Raw genomic sequence first — 22,594 nt, forward strand, 5'->3', positions numbered from 1 at the left:
ATCAGACAATAGAATATGCTTTGAATGGACTTTAGGGTTGCAAAAGTAACACGCCAGACTGCACTCTCACTTTAGCAGGACTTGTGCAGGTACACACAACACAGAAGCTTTGGAGACACAGTCTAAACGTGTGTTTACATAGATCTGTTCTTATGTGATTTCAGCACATTGTCTGTTATTGCATTTATTTCTGGACTTTTGCATGTGTTTTGGGCTTTGCATCATTTCTGAATTTGCAGCCTGATCCTCCTGAAGGAATCTTTTGGGCAGCTGCAGCATGTTTGGCCTTGTGGGCCACAGCAGGAGGTAGTTCAGCGAGACTCCTCTCAAGTGGCTGAAAGTATCAACCATTCGCTCTGTGCACTGAATCCCTGCAAGCTTCATGGGATGTTTGCTGTAAATGGAGCAACGCCTGCGAGCTAGTTCAGGCACGCAACTGGAGATGCACTGGTTTCACACTGGATGTGGACCCAATGTGGCAGCCTTTTTAAGCTGCAAGATTTCCAGTCTCTCCCTCCGCTCCGTCATTGCCACCGCTGCCCTGCACCTGAGGTTAATCTGGACTATCTAAATACTGTTAGCTGCTGAAAAAGCCAATAGATCGAATCACAGAGGCGGTAACAGGAAGCCACATTTCAGCTCAACTTCTCTTTGCCTTAAATTGTCTCAAAGAAACTCAATCTGCATTTGAGGTCAATGCCATGCACATAGTCTTCATATAGCCTGTTTATATCCGAGATGATTTCCAGTCTGACACATTATCTCTAATGAGATTCATTACCCTCATGTCCCAGTGGGCCAGCACGCCGTATTTTATATCACAACAAACCTTCTTATTAAACTCTCACACCATTTGATATCCCACTAGAAATAACTTCATTATGATGCCTTGATATTGTTAAGCAGCTCATATCATGAGTAGAAGCGCAGCCCTGAGTGTCAAGTATGTTGAAATGTATCAAGTCAATTTATCCTGATAGTAATGATTCATTTTGAGTGCAGCCATTAGGAGGTCAGAGTGCCCATGCTGACCCCTGTCCACTGCCGAAAGCGCCTACAAGGGGCATGTGAGCATCAGAACGGGACGGCGGCCTGGTCTGATGAGTCATGTCTTCCTCTACATCATGTTTATAGCCAGGTGCGTGTGCGTCGCTTACCTGGGGAAGACATAGCACCAGGATGCACTATGGGAAGAAGGTGAGCCGGCGTAGGCAGTGTGATTCTTTGGGCAATGTTCTGCTGGGGAACCTTGGGTCCTGCCATTCATGTGGATGTTACTTTGAGACGTAGGCGACGTACACCCCTTCATGGAAACAGTATCCCCTAATAGCAGTGGCCTCTTTCAGCAGGATGATGCACCCTGCCACACAAACATGGTTCAGGAATGGTTTGAAGGACAGCGAGTTCAAGGTGTTGACTTGGCCTCCAAATTCCCCGGATCTCAATCCAATCGAACGTCTGTGGGATGTGCTGGACAAACAGGACAGATCCATGGAGGCCCCACCTCGCAACTTACAGGACTTAAAGGATCTGCTGCTAACGTCTTGGTGCCAGATACCTCAGCACACCTTCAGAGGTCTAGTGGAGTCCATGCCTCGACGGGTCAGGGCTGTTTTGGCGACAAAAGGGTGACCTACACAATATCAGGCAGGTGGTCATAATGTTATGGCTGATGGGTAAGCAAAGGCCTCTGCTGGACCACCGCTATAAAATGCATGTATATAAAGTTTCCGGATGTTTCAGCTCTCGTTTAAAGCTTCAGTATCGGATTCTATTGAAGCAACAAGTCTCACCAGGCTCTGTGATTTACACACAACAGTGGTGCGAGTCTTGTATGGATGCTTTGATTTGTGCTGCGTGCGTAGGTGTATGCACCGTGCCATCTAAGGTAACAGTTCTCTCTGAGAGCAGGCTTTCCTTTCAGCAGAGCACCTCTCCTCCTCTGCAGAGCCCGAATCCCTCGGCTGCTGCTCGGAGAGCTGCAGCTCTGCACAATATCACGCGGCATTCATCACGATCAGGGTTTAAAGATTACACTGCCAGGGGTCAGTCCGGGGGTTCTTTCTCTTTGCATTTCATTACTTGTCTCTGTCCTGCACTCCGGTATATCTATTATCACTATAAAGGATTGTACTGATGTAATCTTTAGTTTATACTCTGAGTCGTCTGAGAATTCAGCCTTTTTGCATTTTTTCAGCAACAACAATATAACATTTAGGAATGTTTTAAAAAGGTATTTAAAGAAATATATATTAAAAGAACATTATGAGGCCACTATCATTATTATAGTTTGCACAAATTATTGTGCAGCTAATGAGAAGAACAAGAGTTCTTGAAAAATCAAAACAAACAACTTGAGTGCACTCAATTAACTGGTGTTTATAATAAGTGATTTATACACCAAACTGCATCATTAAAATCTGTTCATACAGGATCTAACAGATAATAAGCACACACACAAGTTAGAGGTTGGCAAGCTCTTGCCCCAGCTTTGGGAGTGAGTGCCTGTCAATGCATATCAAGAGGCATGCTGGGAAATAATTTGGAAAGTGCTTCATTTAAGAGGCGAAGAAGCTGAGAGTAAAAGAGCCAAAACATAGCTGATGATTGGTTTGATCCCGTCACATTTCAGTGTGGATTTCGGGTGTTTGATCTGTGTGTGAGCGAGAAATACTGGATGTAAGAGCAAAACCAGCAGTTTATGAGGGTATTTATGGGGTCGATGATAGCTCAGTCTGTAGGGACTTGGCTTAGGAACCGAAGTGTGGCCGGTTAAAGTCCCAGTTCGGAATTGGGGATAGTAGCCAGAGAGGTGTCAGTTTCTTTTCACCTTCTGTCGAGGTGTCCTTGAGCAAGGCACCGAATCCGCAAACTGCTCGGGTCACATGTCTATGTGCAGTATGTGTGTGTAGTGAAGTTTCTTCTGCTTCTTTAATCCACACAAACTGCTGTGAACAATGTGACCTCTAACATAAAGCAAGTCTGTGCAGTATGTTGGCATGTTACAGGAAAAAATCAGAAAATTAAGCCTTTGGGGAAGTGCATTTATTGGCTTTCTTTCAGGAAGACTGACACCTTCCACACCTGTTGGGAGAAAATACGCAGCTATGTAGATATTTAAAGGTTCCTGTTGTTAATGTAAAGTGCTCCTTATGTTAGCATGTAAAGTGATTGTTGCTGTGGTGATTTTGCAGCGATCTCACATGACCAATCATGTGATGTATTCCCTTTCTGGATATATAATAGCTGCGTCTCAGTTCGGGGGCTGCATCCTTCGAAGGACGCGGCCTCTGAAGGATGAGTCATTCTTAGCCTGTGTAGACACTAAGGCCGAACTAAAATGAGACGTTCTGGTCTACAGAGCATTTCCTGTTTGCGTCACTAGCTGTTCCCGCCCATAACCTTGCGTCACCAAATGCGGCTCCTGTCGCCTAGCAACAGGTAGCTAGCAGGTTAACTAGCTATGTTAATCTATTATTTTAAAGATAATTAGTTTCAAGGCCCCTTTCGTTATTTTTAAGATTTGTATCTCTAGCTATTCGACTGAGTTGAAACCAAAACCCCATCTCATTTGAATTGACGCGCGGTAAATGGCGAGATAATTTGGGCCGTGAAGGATGCACCCGATGGATCCTTTGTGGCCCGGGAAAAGGAGGACACATATGTTGACCGCATCTGAAGGAGCCTTCGAAATGGGACAGCCTTTGATGTGCCTACTACCTATTTAAGAATTTAACATTTTCCCTAACACCAACAAAAGGCCTCTTCTCCTAAAATTCATGGGTTGTTGTAGCTGCAATAAACAGTCATGAATATCCGTTTTGATTGGTGCTGTAGGAGTGAATCATTCATGACAGTGGAAGCTATTAAAGTCGTTTGACCATCTGTCTCCACACACCATCAAGGCCTTGTTAGAATATGATTATATTGATCCTGAAGCTGCCTCCGCCCGTCCTCATGGCAGGCGTCCAGGATCTTTCAACAAGAGAGAGGGACATGGTGACAGCAGCGTGATGGGCAGGGAAGAAAAGCAGGAGGCCTGTCAGATTGAATCTTCTGACTGGTTTGGGAGCGTTGCTTCCTGGGCGGGGGATGTAATGTGCTTTTTGAGCTTCTCTTCTCCTCAAATTTGCTGTTATTGTGTCCCTGAGCTGTTCACTTTACTGGCAAAAAATAGGGACAGTTCAGCCTATGGGGAAGTGCATTTATTGGCTTTTTTTCAGGAAGACTGGCACCTTCCACACCTGTTGGGAGAAAATACACAACTTGCATGCAGTTCTTGTTAGCTAGGATAAACTCTGTAAGCAAGGGAAAACAACTCGGCTGGTTCTGTCAAAAATTTAAGACAACAGCAATGTAAAGATGGCAAGTAGTTGTTTAATGGCACAGTTAGCTATCAGGAAGTCACTGCCCCCCGCCGAAGAATAGTTTTATCCAAGAACTCTGTCTCTGTTTGTGTATGTACACAAATATAAGAGCTTCAATTGGTCATTGAGGGAGTATTATGCTGTTTCACATTATAAGACATATACATGTATATAAAGTTACAATGTTGGATGTCCAGACTAAACATGCGCGAAGTTTCAAATCTGTAGATGAAAGTATGTTGGAGTAATCCCCAGGCTTCTCAGCTCAGTCTGCAGGCTGCTGTGAACACTGTGTGTGAGCTGGCCAGTCAGAAGAAAGCAGGCTTGTGTGGGCGGGGTTTCTTAAAGGGACATAGCTGACTGAGTCGTTTCAGGCAGAGGCTGTATGAGGACCTGCACAGAGAACCAGGGTGACAAAAATGACAAATTTTTAAACTGTAAGTTATGCTAAGCTACTCCACTGGTATCACAGTTGATATAATATATATGAAGCTTGAAATAAGCAAAATACCCCCCTTTAGGACGTGCTGGTTGGTTATTTTTCTTAACTTGGAAAAGAACCAAACTAGCTGTTTTGCCCTGCTTCCTGTCTTTATGCTAAGTGAAGCTAAATGTGTCCTAGCCCTAGCCTTTACTGCACAGACGAGCGATATCAATCCTTCCATCAAACTTTTCTTCTGCAATGATGATAAATACGTTTTGAAGGTTTTAAAGTTTTTTGCTTTGCCCAAACAAATCGAAGATATCTCTGAGAAACTACTGAAGGCTAAGCTGTGGGAGCTAACATTCAGAAGAAACATGTTTTTATTCCTGAATTCTGGGATATATAATGATAGAATTATATAACAGATTTGTTGCATCACTTAGTCATACAAAAATTACACAAGTAAAGCTAAATTGATCATTTTAAGTCTTTTAAAGAGCTGTGGGAAGCTTTGTGCAGTATATGATGTGTAGTATGTTCTGTCTAATTAAAGCTCTGTGTATTACAGTCTGCATGAAGTAGCCGTGTAAGCTTTGACCCAGTGTGGGCGTCTGCTGATGTAGTACTCCAATGACAGCTAACCTGCATATTATAAATACACTCATGAAGGTAAAAGGGTCAGAAAAAGTTCACACAGCATGCGGACATACTGTGACATATATAGTGAAATATACTGTAGGTACCAGAGTACAGGAAGTGTTGTAGTCAGAGCTGGAAGTCTTTTTAATGTGATGCTTTTATGGTCCAGGTGTAAGAATAAAACATATGTAGCCGCCTCTCTCTGTTCAGCGTTTGACTCTCAGTTTATATTTAGCTGCCGAGCTGCGTGGTACTTTTTCTTTAGCTGTCTCCAAAGCGACGAACTTCTCACATCCCACTCTGTGATGCAAACAGAAAAGCATCTGTTCTGAGAGGGGGTGTCAACATCAACAGTCACCTCATCTTATAACTACAAGTTATAAGAGGAAAGTGGGCGATGCATTTCATTTCACATCTGTATATTTGTGATAATTGGCCTCAGTGGAAAGATGGTTTATGATCATGCTAAATATAGCGCTGCTAATACTTCCTTTATGTTAAACTTGCCTCAAGATGATGGTATTAAAGTTTCAATCTGACCCTCCTAACTGTATCTCTCCCTCTGTCTGTCCTCTCTTCCTGCCTCCCTCCACAGATTGAAGACATAGTCACTCACATCCAGGATGAGACGGAGGGTGTGCCCATCAGAACTGTCAAAAGTTTCATGACCAAAATCCCCAGTGTTGTTACAGGTAAGAAAAGAGACTTCAAACACTGGATATAAAAGACAAACTACTTTCCAAGATGACACAAACGTTTTACTAATCTGACATCTGCAAGATTCTTTTACCAGAAAGACTTCTATGTTTTAAACCTGCATTGATTGAGGGTTTTTTTGCCACTAGGGGGCACCGTACCACACTGTGAACTCAATATTGACATATCATCACCTTGTGAAGTATTAAGGTGAACATTTCAGGAAATGATTATCAATGAAGACATCAAGCCATTGACGTAAAACCAAAACATTGAGATTAAAGATGCTAAAACAATATTATTGTATTTAAGTTGTTAAATCTCAAAGATCTCAGTTTCGTTCTCTTTGGCGGCGCCTATGGTGATAAACGGTAACTGCGGGAGCACACTTCCCAGATATCCACACAGTGCTGCATGTGTGGCTTTTTCTTTGGATTTCCACTTATTGTTGAAGTTGTATCTGTAGTCATCGATCTTTTCTTTGTTTGTTCAGCCATAGTAGATTACTGTTTACTTGCAACACATACAGAGACCGGAGAAGCAGCCGCTTAGCTCCGCCTACCCTCTCTGGCAGACCAACCACTGCTGGGTGATGGAAAACGCGTCACTAACTGGGCGCCACTTGTGATTTTTTTCTGTTAAAGTCGCCACAGACACCCAGTCTGTAATACTGCAAATGCAAAGGCTTTCATCAGTGGGCCATAGGCTCAATCACCATTGTGTTACCTCATTCAGCGATAGATAGTGACTCAACAGACATTTTTTTAAATGAAAATCTTCCAGATGATTACTTAAATGCAGCTTTAAAGTTGTTGAACAACAGGACAATGCTGCTGTTTCTCTGACAGTCTTATCACAAAACAATTTATTTATCTAACAGAGACTATAATTCACTTTTCCCCTTCCTTTCAACTTTAATAGACGTAAAGTTTTGGTCCATCAGTTTTCTGACTTAAAAAGTTGCTATTTGGTTCTAATTATTAGTAAACTACAGATGGTGTTCTTTTGAAAGAGACAGGCTATATGAACATGCAAAGAAAACTTATGAACGTTTGAAATGAAGGGTTAAGGCCCGATCAGACAGACCGCGTTTTAGCTGCCGGCGGCTTTTTTGTCATTGTTTTCAATGAGAGGCTTTTTGCGCGCTGCTTTTGCGTTGCAGAGCGCCTCACGTTTTTCCGCTGTGTGCGCCTCACGTTTTTGAGGAAACACTCCGAGCGCCTCGAGATGCAAAAACTTCAACTCAAAGCAGAAAAGCGCCCGATGTCATTGCTGTTTTTTCTGGTTGTCTAATCAGATGAAAGAAAAGGTGGGCCTTCTGTCAGTTTACAACAGTTAGTCACTTACAGCTAACTGACAGCTAATGATGCGGTGGTTGCCTTAACAACAGTAGAAAAAAAAGGTGCAGTGAGCTGCTCTTTTTTTTAACCGTAGGCTTCAACAGAAAAAGGCAGTGCGGTGCGCTCTGTCTGATCGGGCCCTTAGAGTGTAATATGTAAATTGTACTTTTTCAAATCTTTCCAAACTGATTGACAACATGCATCATTCAGTTGTTTAAGATCCTAACAGTAATGAGCATGGACATGAGAAAAGTAAGAAGCTAAAACCCTGCTGAGAAACAAACACACCAAAAACATAACATGCTCTGAAGCTGCACTTTATTCTGCTTCTGTCGAGCCTGCTGCTCTGTTGGTTCAGCAGCTGATCACTGGCGGGTCGTTGAATAGCTGGAGGGGAAATGGGAGGACAACATATTATTAAGTGTTTGAAACAGAGAATGAGTAATGCTGCTCTCCTCCTCCTGTCAAGGTGCCCTAAAGCAAGACAATCAACCTCCAGCTGCTTCTGTAAGCTGCTGCTGTTAGTATAGGAAAACGTACTCAGTCAAAGTTTAAATATAAACATTCAAAGGGGAAAATAAAAACATTATTAGGCAGTCGTACCTGACAGGTGGGGATGGAAGTCGGCCATCTTGCCCGCTGGCTGTAGTCGCCTGTTGATAATCTGAAACACTTTAACAGTCTGGCGCCACAGTGGGAGGCTCTGACACGGCCCAAACAAATGACGGAAACAAAGAAGGGCCATTAACATTCTTCTCTCCTTCCTCAGTCCCTGCACTTATGGAAAATGCATTACCCCAATATGCCATAAGCAGAGCGTGTCAATAAACACAATTACTACAGCGGCGGATGGATGTGCAGAGCAGCAGCTCAGATGTTCTCAGCTGAGTGCCGAGGGCAGGGAAACTAATGAATGATGAAGGATTAAACGCCGCCTCCCTCGGGACTTAGAGAAAGCAGAGGGAAGAGCAGATGAGATGATGCTCTCTCTCCACCGTGAAGAAGAAGAATCCTGTTTATCATACAAATCGCATTAAAAAAATACCTGTTTTCTAAATATTACTATCCTGAGTGCCAGGGGTGTGAGATCATTTAACATTTTGAGAATTTTCTTGTATGTTTTTGAAGACATTTGCTTGAGATGAGGAAGTCAGAAGGTATTATTTCTTTATATGAACTCTTGTTATGATAGTATTCATAAAAATAATATCCGCAAGCTATTTAAGCAATATCACGAGAGGGAGTGATGTTGTACTGAATATCATCATGACTGTGATTCGCTCATATTCACAAGGCCGCATTTGGAGGCTGCATCACGAACTAGAGTGTTATATTTCTTTTATACAACATTTACACAAGCAGCAAAGGCCGATTGGGTCACAGAAGTGTGTCGAAGGCTGTCCCATTTCAAAGGCTCCTTCAGATGTGGCCGACAAATGTGTCCGCCGTTTCCCAGGCCGCAAAGGATCCAGCTTCGGCATCAGTTCAAATGGAATGGTGGACTTTGAAACGACCGAGAAATACACTTTAAAATGTAAACGTTTTTGGTTTCAACTCAGTGGAATAGCCAACTTTACACATGTTTAAGACAACGAAAGGGCCCTTGAAACAAATTATCTTTAAAATAATTGGTTAACTTACTCGACATTAGTTATGCTAGCTAATTAGCCCACTAGCTACCTGTTGCTAGGTGACAGGAGCGGTGTTTGGCGATGCAGGGGTAGACCAGACCGTCTCATTTCAGTTCGGCTTTAACGGTCTATGCAGGCTTTGAATGGAGCATCCTCTGAGGACCGCCTCCTTCGAAGGCTGCAGCCCGTGGATTGGGACACAGCATGTGTCTACAGGTTACCACAGATCAGCTTTTTTTTACCATGTACATTTATCTGTTTGTTTTAATTTATCATCAACCAGTGAATTAAGAGTCTGCTGTGTGATTCCAGCTTGATCAATGTAGACACACACGGTCTGCTGTGATGTTAATTAACAGTATTCAGAACACCTGGCTGAGGCGGAGTGATACACACAGTGAAAAGTCCCAGTGATGTTGTTCTCTATAGCAGCACTCATGAAATGCCTCTTGTCCGATCAGATTACTGGGTCTGAACTGTTGTACAAATCAGTTTAAAGCCAGCAAATGTCTTCCCTCTTACACATCATTTTGAGCGCAGTTTTTCCATCTACGTTGCTGCTACTTTTAATTAATCTTGTGTTACTATCTTCACTTTAAACGAGTAATAACAGAAGTTTATTTAAATTTAGCCTTGAAATGAGGATCCTAAAAGCTGTGATGAATTAAACCTCACTAGACTTTTTCAGTTATACAACCTTTCCAATTATTTATTATCTATTATTTTACATGTTTTAAATAACACACAACCTCTACCAGTGTTTCTTTGTGACCGTTGACTGTGTAACAACCATGTGTCTCTCTCTGTCTCACCTGATCCAGGCTCAGATATTGTACAGTGGATGATAAAGAATCTCTCCATCGAGGATCCAGGTAAGTTTAGACAATAATAGCAGACTGTATTTAGCTGAATATTTAGCTTTATTAAATGCAACATCCTCCCATGACAACATAAATACAGATCTTATTCAGTAAAGATATGCAACATTCAACGTCTACAAATAAGACCTAATATCGAAGCATGAGTTCCTAATGTGGGAGTTAAATGCACTCTGAAGGTGGTGATGCACAACATAAAATACAGAGCTATGTTTATCAAAAGGTTGAGAGAAGTTTCTTTAAATTGCAACTTAATCGCAGGAGTTTGTTACTTAACAACAGTCCAGTTCATGAAGGGTCAGGCACAGTGTGTGGTAGGAAAAAACTGCTATTCAGACACATAAATAGTAGAATGTTATTATTAAATAGAAGATGTTTGGCTGCAGCATTGACTTTAGTTAATATTATCAAATGCAAAGCAAAAACATCACACAATGAGGAGGAAAGAGAAATACTGGCATGTATTAGCTTTGGATTCGTTGCTTCTTTGACCTGACCTGAAGCATGATGGTGGGAGAGCCGTGTTTATTGTTGGTACATGAGCCCACAGCCTGGACACTGAGTCAGAAACTGAGTCATCCATGTACATCTGCAGTACAACTAGTCAAAAGTCAAACTAAAACCTGAAGCTACAGGGTATCTAAATATATATGTAACCTTTATAACCTTCATTTATAGAGCACTTTTTAAAGTTCAAGTTATAAAGGGTTTTGCAAAGGCCGCAAAATAAAACAAGCAGGTCATAAAATCATCAGGTTTTTAAGGCAAATAGATATTAATAGAGTTTAGACACAACTGTGGACATAAAAAATGTATTAAAAGTCATAAATAAAAGAAAAATGAGGGAGGAAAAATGTAAATGCAGCTCATGTGTGGCCTTAAATGTCACAAAGAACCCTCTATATCAGGCAGCTGTTTCACTGTGTTACATTAATGTCCTCTTCTACAATCTCCCCTTCATGAGTGTCTAGTTTCAGCACAATGTCCAGAAATGGCCTCTTCTGAGTTAATTCCATCCATAGATAACGCGTCACAGATAATATGAGGCATGCAGAGGAACCCGCTGTGATCTGTACTCCTTGTTCTGTTCTTCCTCTCACAGCCGAGGCCATGCACATCGGGAGCCTCATCGCAGCTCAGGGGTACTTCTTCCCCATCTCAGATCACGTCCTCTCCCTCAAAGACGACGGCACTTTCTACCGCTTTCAGGTGAGCAGGGGCAGACGAGGCCACAGGAGGAGTAGCTACATTAGCATGCGTTGATTTAAAAGGTCGGGTGTGGTTTAAAAGTGGGGTCATAGTCGGGTTAAGGGTTACATAATCCTCCAATAGGTGATGGACGCTTTGTTGAACCTCTTTTGTTACATGACACTAAGTTCAACAGGCTATCCGATACTGCCAAGAAAGCTAACACATTGATTTAAAAATCTTGTTAAAATTAGCATCATACATGAGGTCAGAGCTAAGAGAGCTTAAGAGTATCAAGCTCCACATTTTGTGGCCACAGATTAAATTTGACGTGGCATGTGCTGGACCCTGAACCTCAGTTTTCTGCTGATGGCAGCAGCTAGCACCTAGCAAGATAGCATGGCCACCAGCTGTGTGTGGATGTGAGTTTCACAGTGCTTTGTCCAGGTAAACTTTTAAATCCTCCTAAACTTTGGTTCATACGCCAACATTAGCCGAAGTTTGTGTTAAGTCCGGCATATATTAGCATGTTAACCCACTAAATAAAGATGCTAATCACGGCGGACATACCGGCTAAATATTGGCACGTTAGTATTGTTATTGTGATAGAGGTTTGCTGAGTGTTGTTAGCATTACATGATGTAAGCTACACATAGCAGCTTTATAAAGAAAGTAGCCTATGTTTTATTTGAATCATTGAGTGTTGCTCACAGATACTTTAGCCTGCAAAGGAGGTAAATAAATGGCAAAACCCCACAATTTCAAGGCCTCCAGAAGTAAACAACTTTTGGAATTGTGTATCCACAGCACAAAACTGGCTTTAATCTACTGTTATCTCTGTGCAGTGGTATCCTTGTTCTTTCTCCCCCCAGTTTTCCACTGCAGATAGGATCTACTCACTGTAGCTTCATTGCATGACACAACCATTGCTCATCTGTGTTTGTGACGTCAGCAGGACAAAAACAAAGGCAGGAACTCTGCACAACATAATATACTCAGTGAACTTTGGCAACATTCATTTAGATATTTATGAAAATATCTGTTCTGTGCAGGTGTTTTTTTTAAAATCTTTCACTTGGGTTGTGCAGTGTGCAGTTTGATCTCCCCAATCATTGGTCTGCGATGTTTTCTCATCAACTTCTAGGTTCTTGGTCCCAACACTGCAAAGTAATCACAGCTTTAGCCAACAGAAAACCAGAGGTTAGCAGTTCATAGGAAATAACGAATATAAGGCAATATACTGTATTAAAAACAGAATTTTCTCATGATAGCTCTCAAATATAAATGGAATACAATCATTTTTCCTCTTATAAACCCAAGTAGCCGCGTGCCTTTTGTATCAGACTTAGGCTCAAACTAATCCCCTCCTCATGCTGCATTAGTGTGAGAGACACTGAAAAGTCCAGCGAGGGTTCATCTGATTGTGAGGGCGTTTATACCCTCATAAAGACCCCAATCAGCTGCTGAAGATTACTTGTTCTTTAATGGAATTACAACACACTCATCTTGATCTTGATGACAAAAGCCCCTGTCCGCTGTGTGCAGCTTCTTCAGTACTATGCCGGGATCCTGTGACCCTATTAAAAATGAATGGTGGCGTGTTAAAATATTCATCAAGCGAGGGAGGGACGCTGGTCTTTGCTCGGGCTGAGTGGGCGGCGACCAAAAGAGAGGCATAGTGTTGTGGAGAAGAACACTAGAGCCTCATCAAGGGAAGGAGAGAGGAAAATCATGCTGACATTTTACTCCTCCTTCACTGCTCGCAGATAAGACAGTGGCATTCAAGTCACAGATTAATTATGCCGGGCGGTTTTATCCTGGAATTCTTAATTAAAATTAGGAAACAATGTTTTCAGATTCCTCTGTGGGGAACGTGTCGAGATGAGAAAGATCTTTGTGCTTTCTTCCTTCCCTTTCACCGAGTCTTGTCGGAGGGCTGGAGCTGGAGGAGCAGTTTAATTAAACCAGACGGCCGTGCACATTACTGTGATCTGACCTTGGTCCTCCTCCTTCAGAGTGAAGTGGAGGGAGAAGACAGGAGGAGGAGGGCTAGCAGAGAAGAAAAAGCTTCATGAAGATAATCATTAGCATTTCATTTTCAGGCAAACAAAGTGTGAGACAAAAGAAACACCGAGAAGGAAAATCAAAACAATTAAAAAATCTAGTATACATGGTTTTCAAGCTGTCATTCAAACCCCTGCGAGCTATATCAAATAAGAATCGTGTCAGCATCTGCTCTCCGCCTGCCGGCTTTATCGCTCTGCTTCCCCGCATTGTTTGTTTTGCAGCTTTCATTGCTTCTTGTTTATTGTGTTGCTGCAGCACTCCCACGCCTCTGCAGCACCCCAGGATGCCTCTCCACTGGTGGAAAAGTTTTAGGAGTCAGCTGTTCTGAATCTGTTCAGTCCTGATAATGAAAATATTTTGATTGCTAACATTGCAGCGCGAGGCAATCATGTGCACCGCTGTGTCTCCGAGGCACAACGACTGTTTAGTAAAGGGCATCGGCATCACTCCAGCATTTGTCACAGAGTTTTCAAAGTACACTTTTGTCTACATAGTTTTCACTCTCCGGTTGTATGATTGCAGTCTTTGAGTATGGAGCCATCATTTCACTCTCACCTTTTCACTTTGTTTCCCCACCAGGCCCCGTATTTCTGGCCGTCCAACTGTTGGGAGCCTGAGAACACAGACTACGGTAAGAGCCTCAAAGGGATCAACGGCATTTTGTTTCTTACAACCAACTGTTGACTTTCTTTTCATTCTGAAATTGGGTGTTGATCAGTATTCTAGTGATGGTGCTAATATTGTTTACACACCCCCTGTTATTTAGTATGTGAATTAATTACAGTTATGTCAGTGTTACCTTGCCACTGAAACTACGTTAGTTGCCATAGTTACTCATTCCGGCTTCCAGATTTCTGTTACACTTCGAAGATTTTAAAGCATTTAGTCTGTGAATTCACACCAACTGTAAGATTTACTCTTTATTTGGAACGCATCAACACCATCTAATTAAATAGAGAAGGTAAACATATTCTTGTGTGGCTGTGGGGTGTTACAAATTAATTTAGAGCTTGGTAGCAGAGCCTAACTCAACTCTCACAATGTTCAACTAGCATAAGGAACTCAGCAATTCGCCCTGGAAAAAGCCGCTGTCAGTCAAAGCTGGTGTTCTCTGTAATCGATAGAAGCAATAATATTTGAAATTGGCGCCATAGCTGTGGAGGAAGTTGTACAAACAGCTTGTGGTTTCTACATTCCTACAACACCCAGCATGCATTGCGCCCCTTGCTCTGAAAGGAACTGCCCAATGAGAGACGGTGGAGTGAAATACTACCGTTTTCCAGTCAAGCACATTTATCGCTGCATGCAATGGCTCAGAGCGGTACAGAATCCGAAATATGATGATGATGAATACAATACCTGTGGATCGTCTACAGAATCTTCAGGTCTGCAGTCTACATTTCAAACCTGGCGATTTTGAACGAGACATGACATCGGAGGCTAAGTAAAACGCATCATCTGCCGGAGGTTTTCCAGGGCCAACTGGAGAAGCGGATAGCGTCCTCCAAAGGCACAGAGCCAAATAGCATTTTTTCCTACCATAATGGCATCAGCTCCTCATAATAGCATGATAGGACTGAGGTTGAAAATTGGTGAACTGGCCCTTTAAATCACATGAGAGGTTGTGATCTTGTACTGAATATCAGCATGACTTTTATTCAACTGTTATACAAGCAGTAAATAGTAGTAAACAGTAACAATAAACAACAGATTATTATTTTTTGCTCCACTAACTCAACTTAACTGAAACTGGACTTTTGTTGCCGAGCAACCCAAACATTCTCCTGCACTCTGTGTCTCCAGGTTACCACAGATCAGCTGTTTGTTATCCTGTACATTTATCTGTTTGATTTAATTGGTCATCAGCCAGTGAAATAAGAGCCTGCTGTGTGGTTCAGAGGTACTAGCTTGATCAATGTAGACACACACAGTCTGCTGTAACAGTATTCAGAACAGGTGGCTGAGGCGGAGGGATACACAGAGTGAAAAGTCCAAGTATTGTACTGTATATCAGCACTCATGGAAAGCCTCTTTTCCAATCAGATTATTGGTCAGAACAAACTGTGGTATAATTTACTGTTTAGACTCAATTTCTAATCAACATCCACAAGTTTAAAAGTGACTAAAGGGTGAATCTTTAAAATGTCTAAAACCAGGAAGATATCTTACAGTAGGGCGAGACCAATATGTTGGTTTGCGTATGACCTTTACTGACCTTTGAAGATAACAACCGATCACCTGACATAATACAACTGTTAAAATACATGTCATGAGAAATTAGACATTTCTACTTTATCACACATACAAAACAAAATCGTTATGGCAAACTATCAATTACATTTATTTTATTCATTTTACTGCACAATTACACGTATTTTTCTTTATTATTAGAATACATAGAAGAATCTCCTTTTATAAATGTCCTCTTCTTGTAAAGAAGAAGTACAGTTGTATCATCGTTACAATTTCTTGCTGCATCCTAAAGAGATTTTACCTCAGCTGAGGAAACCTGAGCAAACATGTGGAGGCAATGTAACGACCTTAATGAAATCAAATACTCTTTTGCTACATTGCTAAAAATCCAACCGTAAATAGAATCGTACGTTTGGTTTGATTTAATTAAAATCTCAAGCGTTATGCTTTTATTACCTGTAAATATTTAGCATGGATATATTATACTTACATGTATCAAATATTGGCACAAATAAAAGTTTGATATATTGATATACTAGCCTTCAAAACAAAATAATATATGTATTGATAAAAAGTCACCTGGCTGTGAGAACACACTATATATCAGGTCATACCTGAAAACAACATCTAACTTCCAGTGAGCTGTGAACTGCAGCGCTACATGAACCCTCTGCTGTGGAGAGGAGCGATCGACAGGATTAGTCAATCACCGTTCCACTCCCTGCCCTTCATCCTGTCACAGAGGCAGCCAAGGCCCAAGTTTAGAGCCTCTTCACACTTCACCTCATAATCCTACAGTAAGAGAGAGGTGGGGGGGCGGCCTCTGAAGCTGATTTGGCTCACATGTCATGGGGGGAAGCAGAGGAAGGGTGAGGCACGGATGAGTGCGTGAAAAGAGGACGAAGCAGAATGCGTGAACTGATAAATCTCCGTCTCCCTCTCAGCTATCTACCTGTGCAAGCGGACCATGCAGAATAAGACCAGACTGGAGCTGGCAGATTATGAGGCGGTGAGTTCTGGACTTTTTCCTCCGAGCTATTACTTATTCTTATCGATCTGTGTGTCGCCTCCGGGCAGGAAAAACACACCCTCTTAAAGGTCAGATCTGTGTGTGTCTGTGGTAGTATGAGATCTAAATTACATCTGAGGAGAGACTCAAACTGTTTAAATTAGTTTTACTGTTATATTTTTCTCCGATAACAACATGTCTCTATCTTCTCTGTAACAGGAGAACCTCGCCAGGCTGCAGAGAGCCTTTGCCAGGAAGTGGGAGTTTATCTACATGCAGGCTGAGGCTCAGGTCAAGTAAGTGCGATCTCTGTTACCACTGCGACACGTGAAACTACAATGTGTGCAGCGCTGTCATTCACACCTACGATACAAGGTGTAATCTCAATGTGGCCTCCCCTATCATGTGCTTGTGACAGGCTCCATTAACCCCCCCTGTAATGGAATTTCTTACAACATTACCTTTCACATGTCGGGACACAATAGGGTCACCGCTGTATGTTTCTACAGACAGCTGACGTGATAGACGTGATAAATCATTATTTTTTGAACCAGCAGCGACAGCCAGAGGAACATATATAAATAAGAACATGGAGACAGAAGACGGAGAAGAGAGAAATGATGGATGCCTGGCTTCCCCAAAGCTCTCGTTGACTTATTTTTGGATGTAAAGTGAGTTATAGGGAGAACATGTTAAAGTGGGAACACTCTGTATCAATAAGAACAACCTGGTCCCAAAATCATCGGGAACATCAGGATGCCGACAGGGTCTTTATAGTCTTCAGTGTGTCTCTGCAACCCCACAGTCTCAAACATCATGATTATGCTGCATGCAGCTGCTTTCTGGTCACACAGAACCGTGCGCTACGTTGGCAAGAGCGATCCTGCTGCAACGGCCTGAACGATTTCCATTAGAAGAAACGGGCTGCAAATTCAGAACGATGAAAATTCAAAAACACACGTCCAATACAAACGCAACGACGGAAACACGCTGTGAAATGGAATAATGTGCTGCAAAAAGCCCAAACAAATGCATTAACATCAAACACGCCGCAGGGTGCCGGTTTAGCCATGTCCTGAGGCTACAGTCCTCGATGTGGCAGGACTAATAAAGGAATAAAAGCCATGAAAAAAACCTTTAAAAAAAAACCACACACACACACCAAATACAGAAATGATGCAAAGTCAAAAACACATGCAAAAGAAAACGCCGTTAAGACGCTGCTGTTGTTCATGTACCACTGACTGCTGTGCAAAAACACAACTTTTGTTGAGAAACGGCTCCCAATCAACAGATACACACAAAAAAATGATGGTTCTTCAGCGGTTCTTTGGGGTGTTTGAGGTGCTCTATAGCACCGCTGCCATATAAAGAACATACAAAGCCCTTGTATGGTTCTTTAGAGGTTCTCTACTGGTTCTTCAGTTTAGTTTAGGTTAGTTGGGGAAAGCAAAAGGTGTTCAGGAATTCAGTTTAATACTCAAGCTTTTCTACCATATTCATATATATGTATTATTTATGTAGTCAGATAATCAGCCTACTTATGTCTTGATGTTTTGTGATTGAAGCATTCTGTGAGTAAAGTTTTTTATAACTTACTATAATCTCATGGCCCCCCTAGGTCTTTGTGATCCTCGACCCTCCTGTTGAGCATTCAAGTAGTAATTCAACGTCTTATTCGTGGCTTTGCACAGGTTCTTAACTGTGTGGTCTTCGATAGCTTTGCTAAAGTAACCGCTACTAACTGTAGCTTCTGTTAGCCGTGCAGCTAGCTAATTTGTTTTGGACTTTTGCATCCTTTCTGAATTTGCAGTCCGTTTCTTAAAATGGGAAATCGTGTGGCCGTTGCAACGTGATTGCCCTTGTCGGCCACCGTAGTGTTCTTTTGTTCTTTGAACATAATCAAGATTTGGTTTTTTTAACAGGATGCAATTTGGAGGTTTTCTATATGAATATATCTCAACTTTAAAGCCGGAAATTTTACCATTACCAAGATAAACTTGTCCGGATTGATACGGTCAGGAAAGTAGTCATTTGGTTCTGTGTTAAATAACGTTGTAGTTTACACTGGTATTCACCTGGACTGCCTACTGAGAGATGAACGGCTGTTTTGTGTTGTTTGGGTAAAAGAACAAGCTTTGTTCTGCTGCTGCAATAAACATTTCAAACTGTTACAAATAGTAGCAATGCCACACAACAAATACTCAGTTACAGCTCAAAGTCCAGCATTCATATTTTTTGTCAAGTAAAAGTTAGAACAAGTGGTTCTTTATCAAAACTAAAAGTACTCCTTAAAATGGCCCCCAGTGTCTGAGTGCATTCCAGATGTCTTACAGGAAGTATGAACATGAGCGGCTGCACACAGAGGAGGTCATCCAGAATCTTTGAGCACATGAGCTTCAATATTGTTTAAAAAGATGACATATTGACTTTGTCATCTCCAGTCAGTCTCTCCCCTTCATCTTATCCTACCACCCTTTACCTGCCACGTGTAATGCTGATGCCCGGGAAGCTGCGTGCTGTGTTTCTAACGCTGACTGATCTCATGTGCAGGATTGACAGGAAGAAGGATAAAACTGAGAGGAAGATCCTCGACAGCCAGGAGAGAGCCTTCTGGGACGTCCACAGACCCGTGGTGAGCTTCTGTGTGTCTGTGCAGTGTGAGGATGAGCCGCCTACCTCGTCTTTCATGCACATACTGTCTCCTCTCAGTCTGTCTTTTGGGTTTACAGCAGAAATCTGAGACCTAAAATCGAAGGTGATGGCTTTAATGATACCTTCTTTTGCTTGTGTTTCAGCCTGGATGTGTCAACACGACAGAGATGGACATCAGGAAATGTAGACGCATGAAGAACCCTCATAGAGTTAAAAAGGTATGAACTCCAAAGCTTGAGCTATTGTGTTTTTTAAGTCCTTAATCGAGAAGTTCTTAAGAGCCTTTCGGATGAGAGGTGAAACGTCGTCAAGAGCCAGTTGCCCTTTGGATTAAGCTTTGAATTACCATGACTGAGAACCTTCACAGACATGCTGCTTCGCATAGGGTATTCATGGATTCAGGGACAGGTGCGAAAGTTTGAAAGGACAGCCAAGAAGTTAGTAGATATTCGTTTCAATTAAGATGCACACAACCTCATCCCCAACAGTCTATGGATGGGATCGACAGTGAAAGGACACAGAGCTAAACAAATCCTCCAGAGGGCCCAGAACCGACTGCTCAATGAGAGAATACGACAGCTACATTTCACCTTTGACACCCTGGAAGTAAATAAGGGAGGACGTTAACTTGGGCAGGAGAAGAAGAAATTTCACCACAGCAGGCCATACATGAGAAGTGGGTGAAAGACCTGTCTAACAGGGAGCTCACCCAGCCTCAGAAAGATATCTTAGCCAAAGGTCTAAATGTTGCTGTAGCGCCAGAGGAAGTACCTGTCGTCAACCTCATCACAGCCACAGGATCAGCTATGACGCAATGAACTATCCGATGAACCGAGGGGGGAAACGTCTTCAAGAGCTTCAACCAACTTTCGTTGCCTTTTAGATTAAGCTTCGGATTACCACGACCTGGAGGACTGACAACCTTCACAGACAAGTTTTAAAGTAGTTTTGTGAAACCTTCACTCATCCATAATTTTACATCAAATACACCAGTAAAAAAACACCGTACATGTTGACAGCAATTCATTAAAACTACAGATTATATGAGGAAAGTTTACTATTTGCAACGTTATGCACCAAACATTATTGAACAAATAACTTTTACAACTCTTACAAAAACACCATTCTTTAAAGAGGGGGTATTATACTGTTAAACATTTTAAGACATGTACATTATATATATAATGTTACAATGTTGGATGTTCAGACTAAACGTGGGTGAAGTCTCAAATCTGTAGGTGAAAGTATGTTGGAGTAATAACCAGGCTTCTTAGCTCAGTCTGCAGGCTGCTGTGAACGCCAAGTTTCACACTGGATTTTTTTTTACACGCTGCACTTTGTGACATCACAAAGTGCAGCCTCAGCAGGCTTTGGAGAGCTAGCCAATCAGAAGAAAGCAGGCTTGTAGGGGCGGGGTTTTTTAAAGGGACAGAGCTGACTGAGTCGTCTCAGGCAGAGGCTGTATGAGGGCCTGCATGAGTTTTTTTTAATTGTAAATTATGCTGAGCTACTCCACAGGTATCACAGAGTGAAATCTGAAGCTTGAAATTAGCATACTACCCCCCTTTTAATGAGGTGCATTCATGCTCACAATCATTTTGGAATTTCTTAAACTTTACAATACTTTGCACTGTGGCTTTCTTTCCCCCTGTTTTAATGCCTTATCTACTTTGCAAAACTATAAGAACATTCTTTCTCTTGATGCCCTCTCCTTCTTCTCCTCTCTCATCACGATCAAACGGCACAGTCAGTGTACGGCGTGACGGAGGAAGGAACACAGTCTCAGAGTCCCGTACACACTCCCTCGCACCACTGCAGGAAAGGAACCAAGGAGGACGTAGAGAAGGAGGTATACATCCCCAAATCAATCAACGTATTAAAAAATGATCTGTACTGTGCTGTGTAATATTCGCTCCACCAGCAGTTGATTCAAATGCATCAGAAGCAAGTCTGCTGTGTTGCTTTCTAGCACAAAGACAGATTAAATTTTAACCTCAAACAACGTCAGAGAGAAAATTTAATAAGAAGCAACAGTCGCACAGCAGACTTCATCTTGTTTGTTTATTATAGTAATAACGATGTGGATATTCTGCACACTTTGTGTTCCACTTTGTTTGCTGTTGTCTTACACAGTCTGCACAAACAAACACTGACTCCTGTCATTTCTCATTGCAGATCTTATTCCTGAACAAGCAGCTCGATCGTCACTGTATGAAGATGTCCAAAGTTGCTGAGAGGTAAAAGAAACTAACTTCTCTGCCACACTAAAAACACTGCAAAACAGAAAGAGTCGAACTTTATCTCTTCAATCCGCACATTATGTTAGCTGAGAAGCCGACACCAGGCTTCCCTGCCTGCTCTCCCATCTGCTGCGCTCTCTCTGACCTTCTATAATCAGACAAACCTGTACACTACTGTTTTCCCTCTCACTAGAGCTTTAATAGGGCAGAGGCAGATGGAGGAGGTTATTTGTTTCTTCTGATCTGAACTGGTTCACTGTGGTATTTTAAGGTAACATGTAATTTTAAAACAGCTTGATTTCCACAGCATTTGTGCCGCTGTTGTTTTGATTTGAGTATGAATTGGGTTAGGGCTACAGGTGCAGCAGGTTGTGCTTTCTCCCTGGATACCCCCCAATCTCTTCAGCAGTTTGAAATAGGGATAGCAGAGGCCTGCGCATGTCCCTCTCATCTATGTGACAGCTCATCTAAGGGCTGTCTTACCTAACCTGATACTTTCAAATGGGCTCCAGTCATCAGGAGTAGGAAACTGAATTGAGGATTGAAGATTTAAATTCTCTCTGGGTTCTGCAAAAAAATTCCATTGTATGAAGTAATTGTTCTCTACAGTCTCTACAGTTTTCTTGCAGCAGAAATCATGAAAATACTCAAAGCGGTAATCTCAAAGATCAGTTTCGTTCTCTTTGGCGGCACCTATGGTGATAAACATTGTATCTGTAGTCATCCATCTTTTCTTTGTTTGTTCAGCCATAGTAGATTACTGTTTACTCGCAACACTTGCAGAGAGCAGAAAAGCAGCCGCATAGCTCCGCCTACCCTCTCTGGCAGACCAACCACTGCTTGCTGATCGACAACGCGTCACTAACTGGGCCGCCGCTTGGGATTTTTTCGCACCAGACACCTGCTTTTCTCAAAACTTCTTCTCACTCTGCCGGCAGATTTTTTACTTGTTAGCTTAAAAGTAAAGGAAAGAAAGAAACAGTCTGATATAAAGACGTGTTTGCATTTTAGGTTGGCTGGAGTCAGGACTTTAAGTAGAAAGGGTTCAGGTCAGAAGGTGTTGGTTAAGAGGATTATATCAAAAGATGCTGCAGAGGGGGTGTCAGGGTTGCAAGGACACCGCCTGAAAGCTTCACAAATGTTAGATATATTGTAGGGTTATAACCTTAAATTGTGTTAAGCTTGACAGCCATTTGAGACTTTTTTTTATATTACTAGAGAGACAAAAAGCATGTACTGTATATGAAAGTGTTTCTGGCCCCGACCC

General features: G+C 42.1%; 1 protein-coding gene across 1 annotated transcript in view; it reads left to right on the forward strand.

Moving 5' to 3' along the window:
- LOC138611617 (regulator of G-protein signaling 6-like) overlaps positions 1 to 22,594 on the forward strand; it is a 124,982-nt gene that overhangs the window by 86,166 nt on the left and 16,222 nt on the right. Inside the window, exons 3-12 of the mRNA XM_069684798.1 lie at positions 6,026 to 6,122; positions 9,919 to 9,969; positions 11,078 to 11,184; positions 13,810 to 13,861; positions 16,368 to 16,432; positions 16,652 to 16,728; positions 18,986 to 19,067; positions 19,231 to 19,305; positions 20,835 to 20,936; positions 21,263 to 21,324. Coding sequence (XP_069540899.1) covers positions 6,026 to 6,122; positions 9,919 to 9,969; positions 11,078 to 11,184; positions 13,810 to 13,861; positions 16,368 to 16,432; positions 16,652 to 16,728; positions 18,986 to 19,067; positions 19,231 to 19,305; positions 20,835 to 20,936; positions 21,263 to 21,324 — 770 coding nt within the window. The remainder of the gene's footprint in view (positions 1 to 6,025; positions 6,123 to 9,918; positions 9,970 to 11,077; positions 11,185 to 13,809; positions 13,862 to 16,367; positions 16,433 to 16,651; positions 16,729 to 18,985; positions 19,068 to 19,230; positions 19,306 to 20,834; positions 20,937 to 21,262; positions 21,325 to 22,594) is intronic.

The sequence above is a fragment of the Semicossyphus pulcher genome, unplaced genomic scaffold (assembly GCF_022749685.1).
Source record: "Semicossyphus pulcher isolate SPU_LCO1_2020_fin unplaced genomic scaffold, fSemPul1.0.p SCAF_11, whole genome shotgun sequence".
Lineage (NCBI taxonomy): Eukaryota > Metazoa > Chordata > Actinopteri > Labriformes > Labridae > Semicossyphus > Semicossyphus pulcher.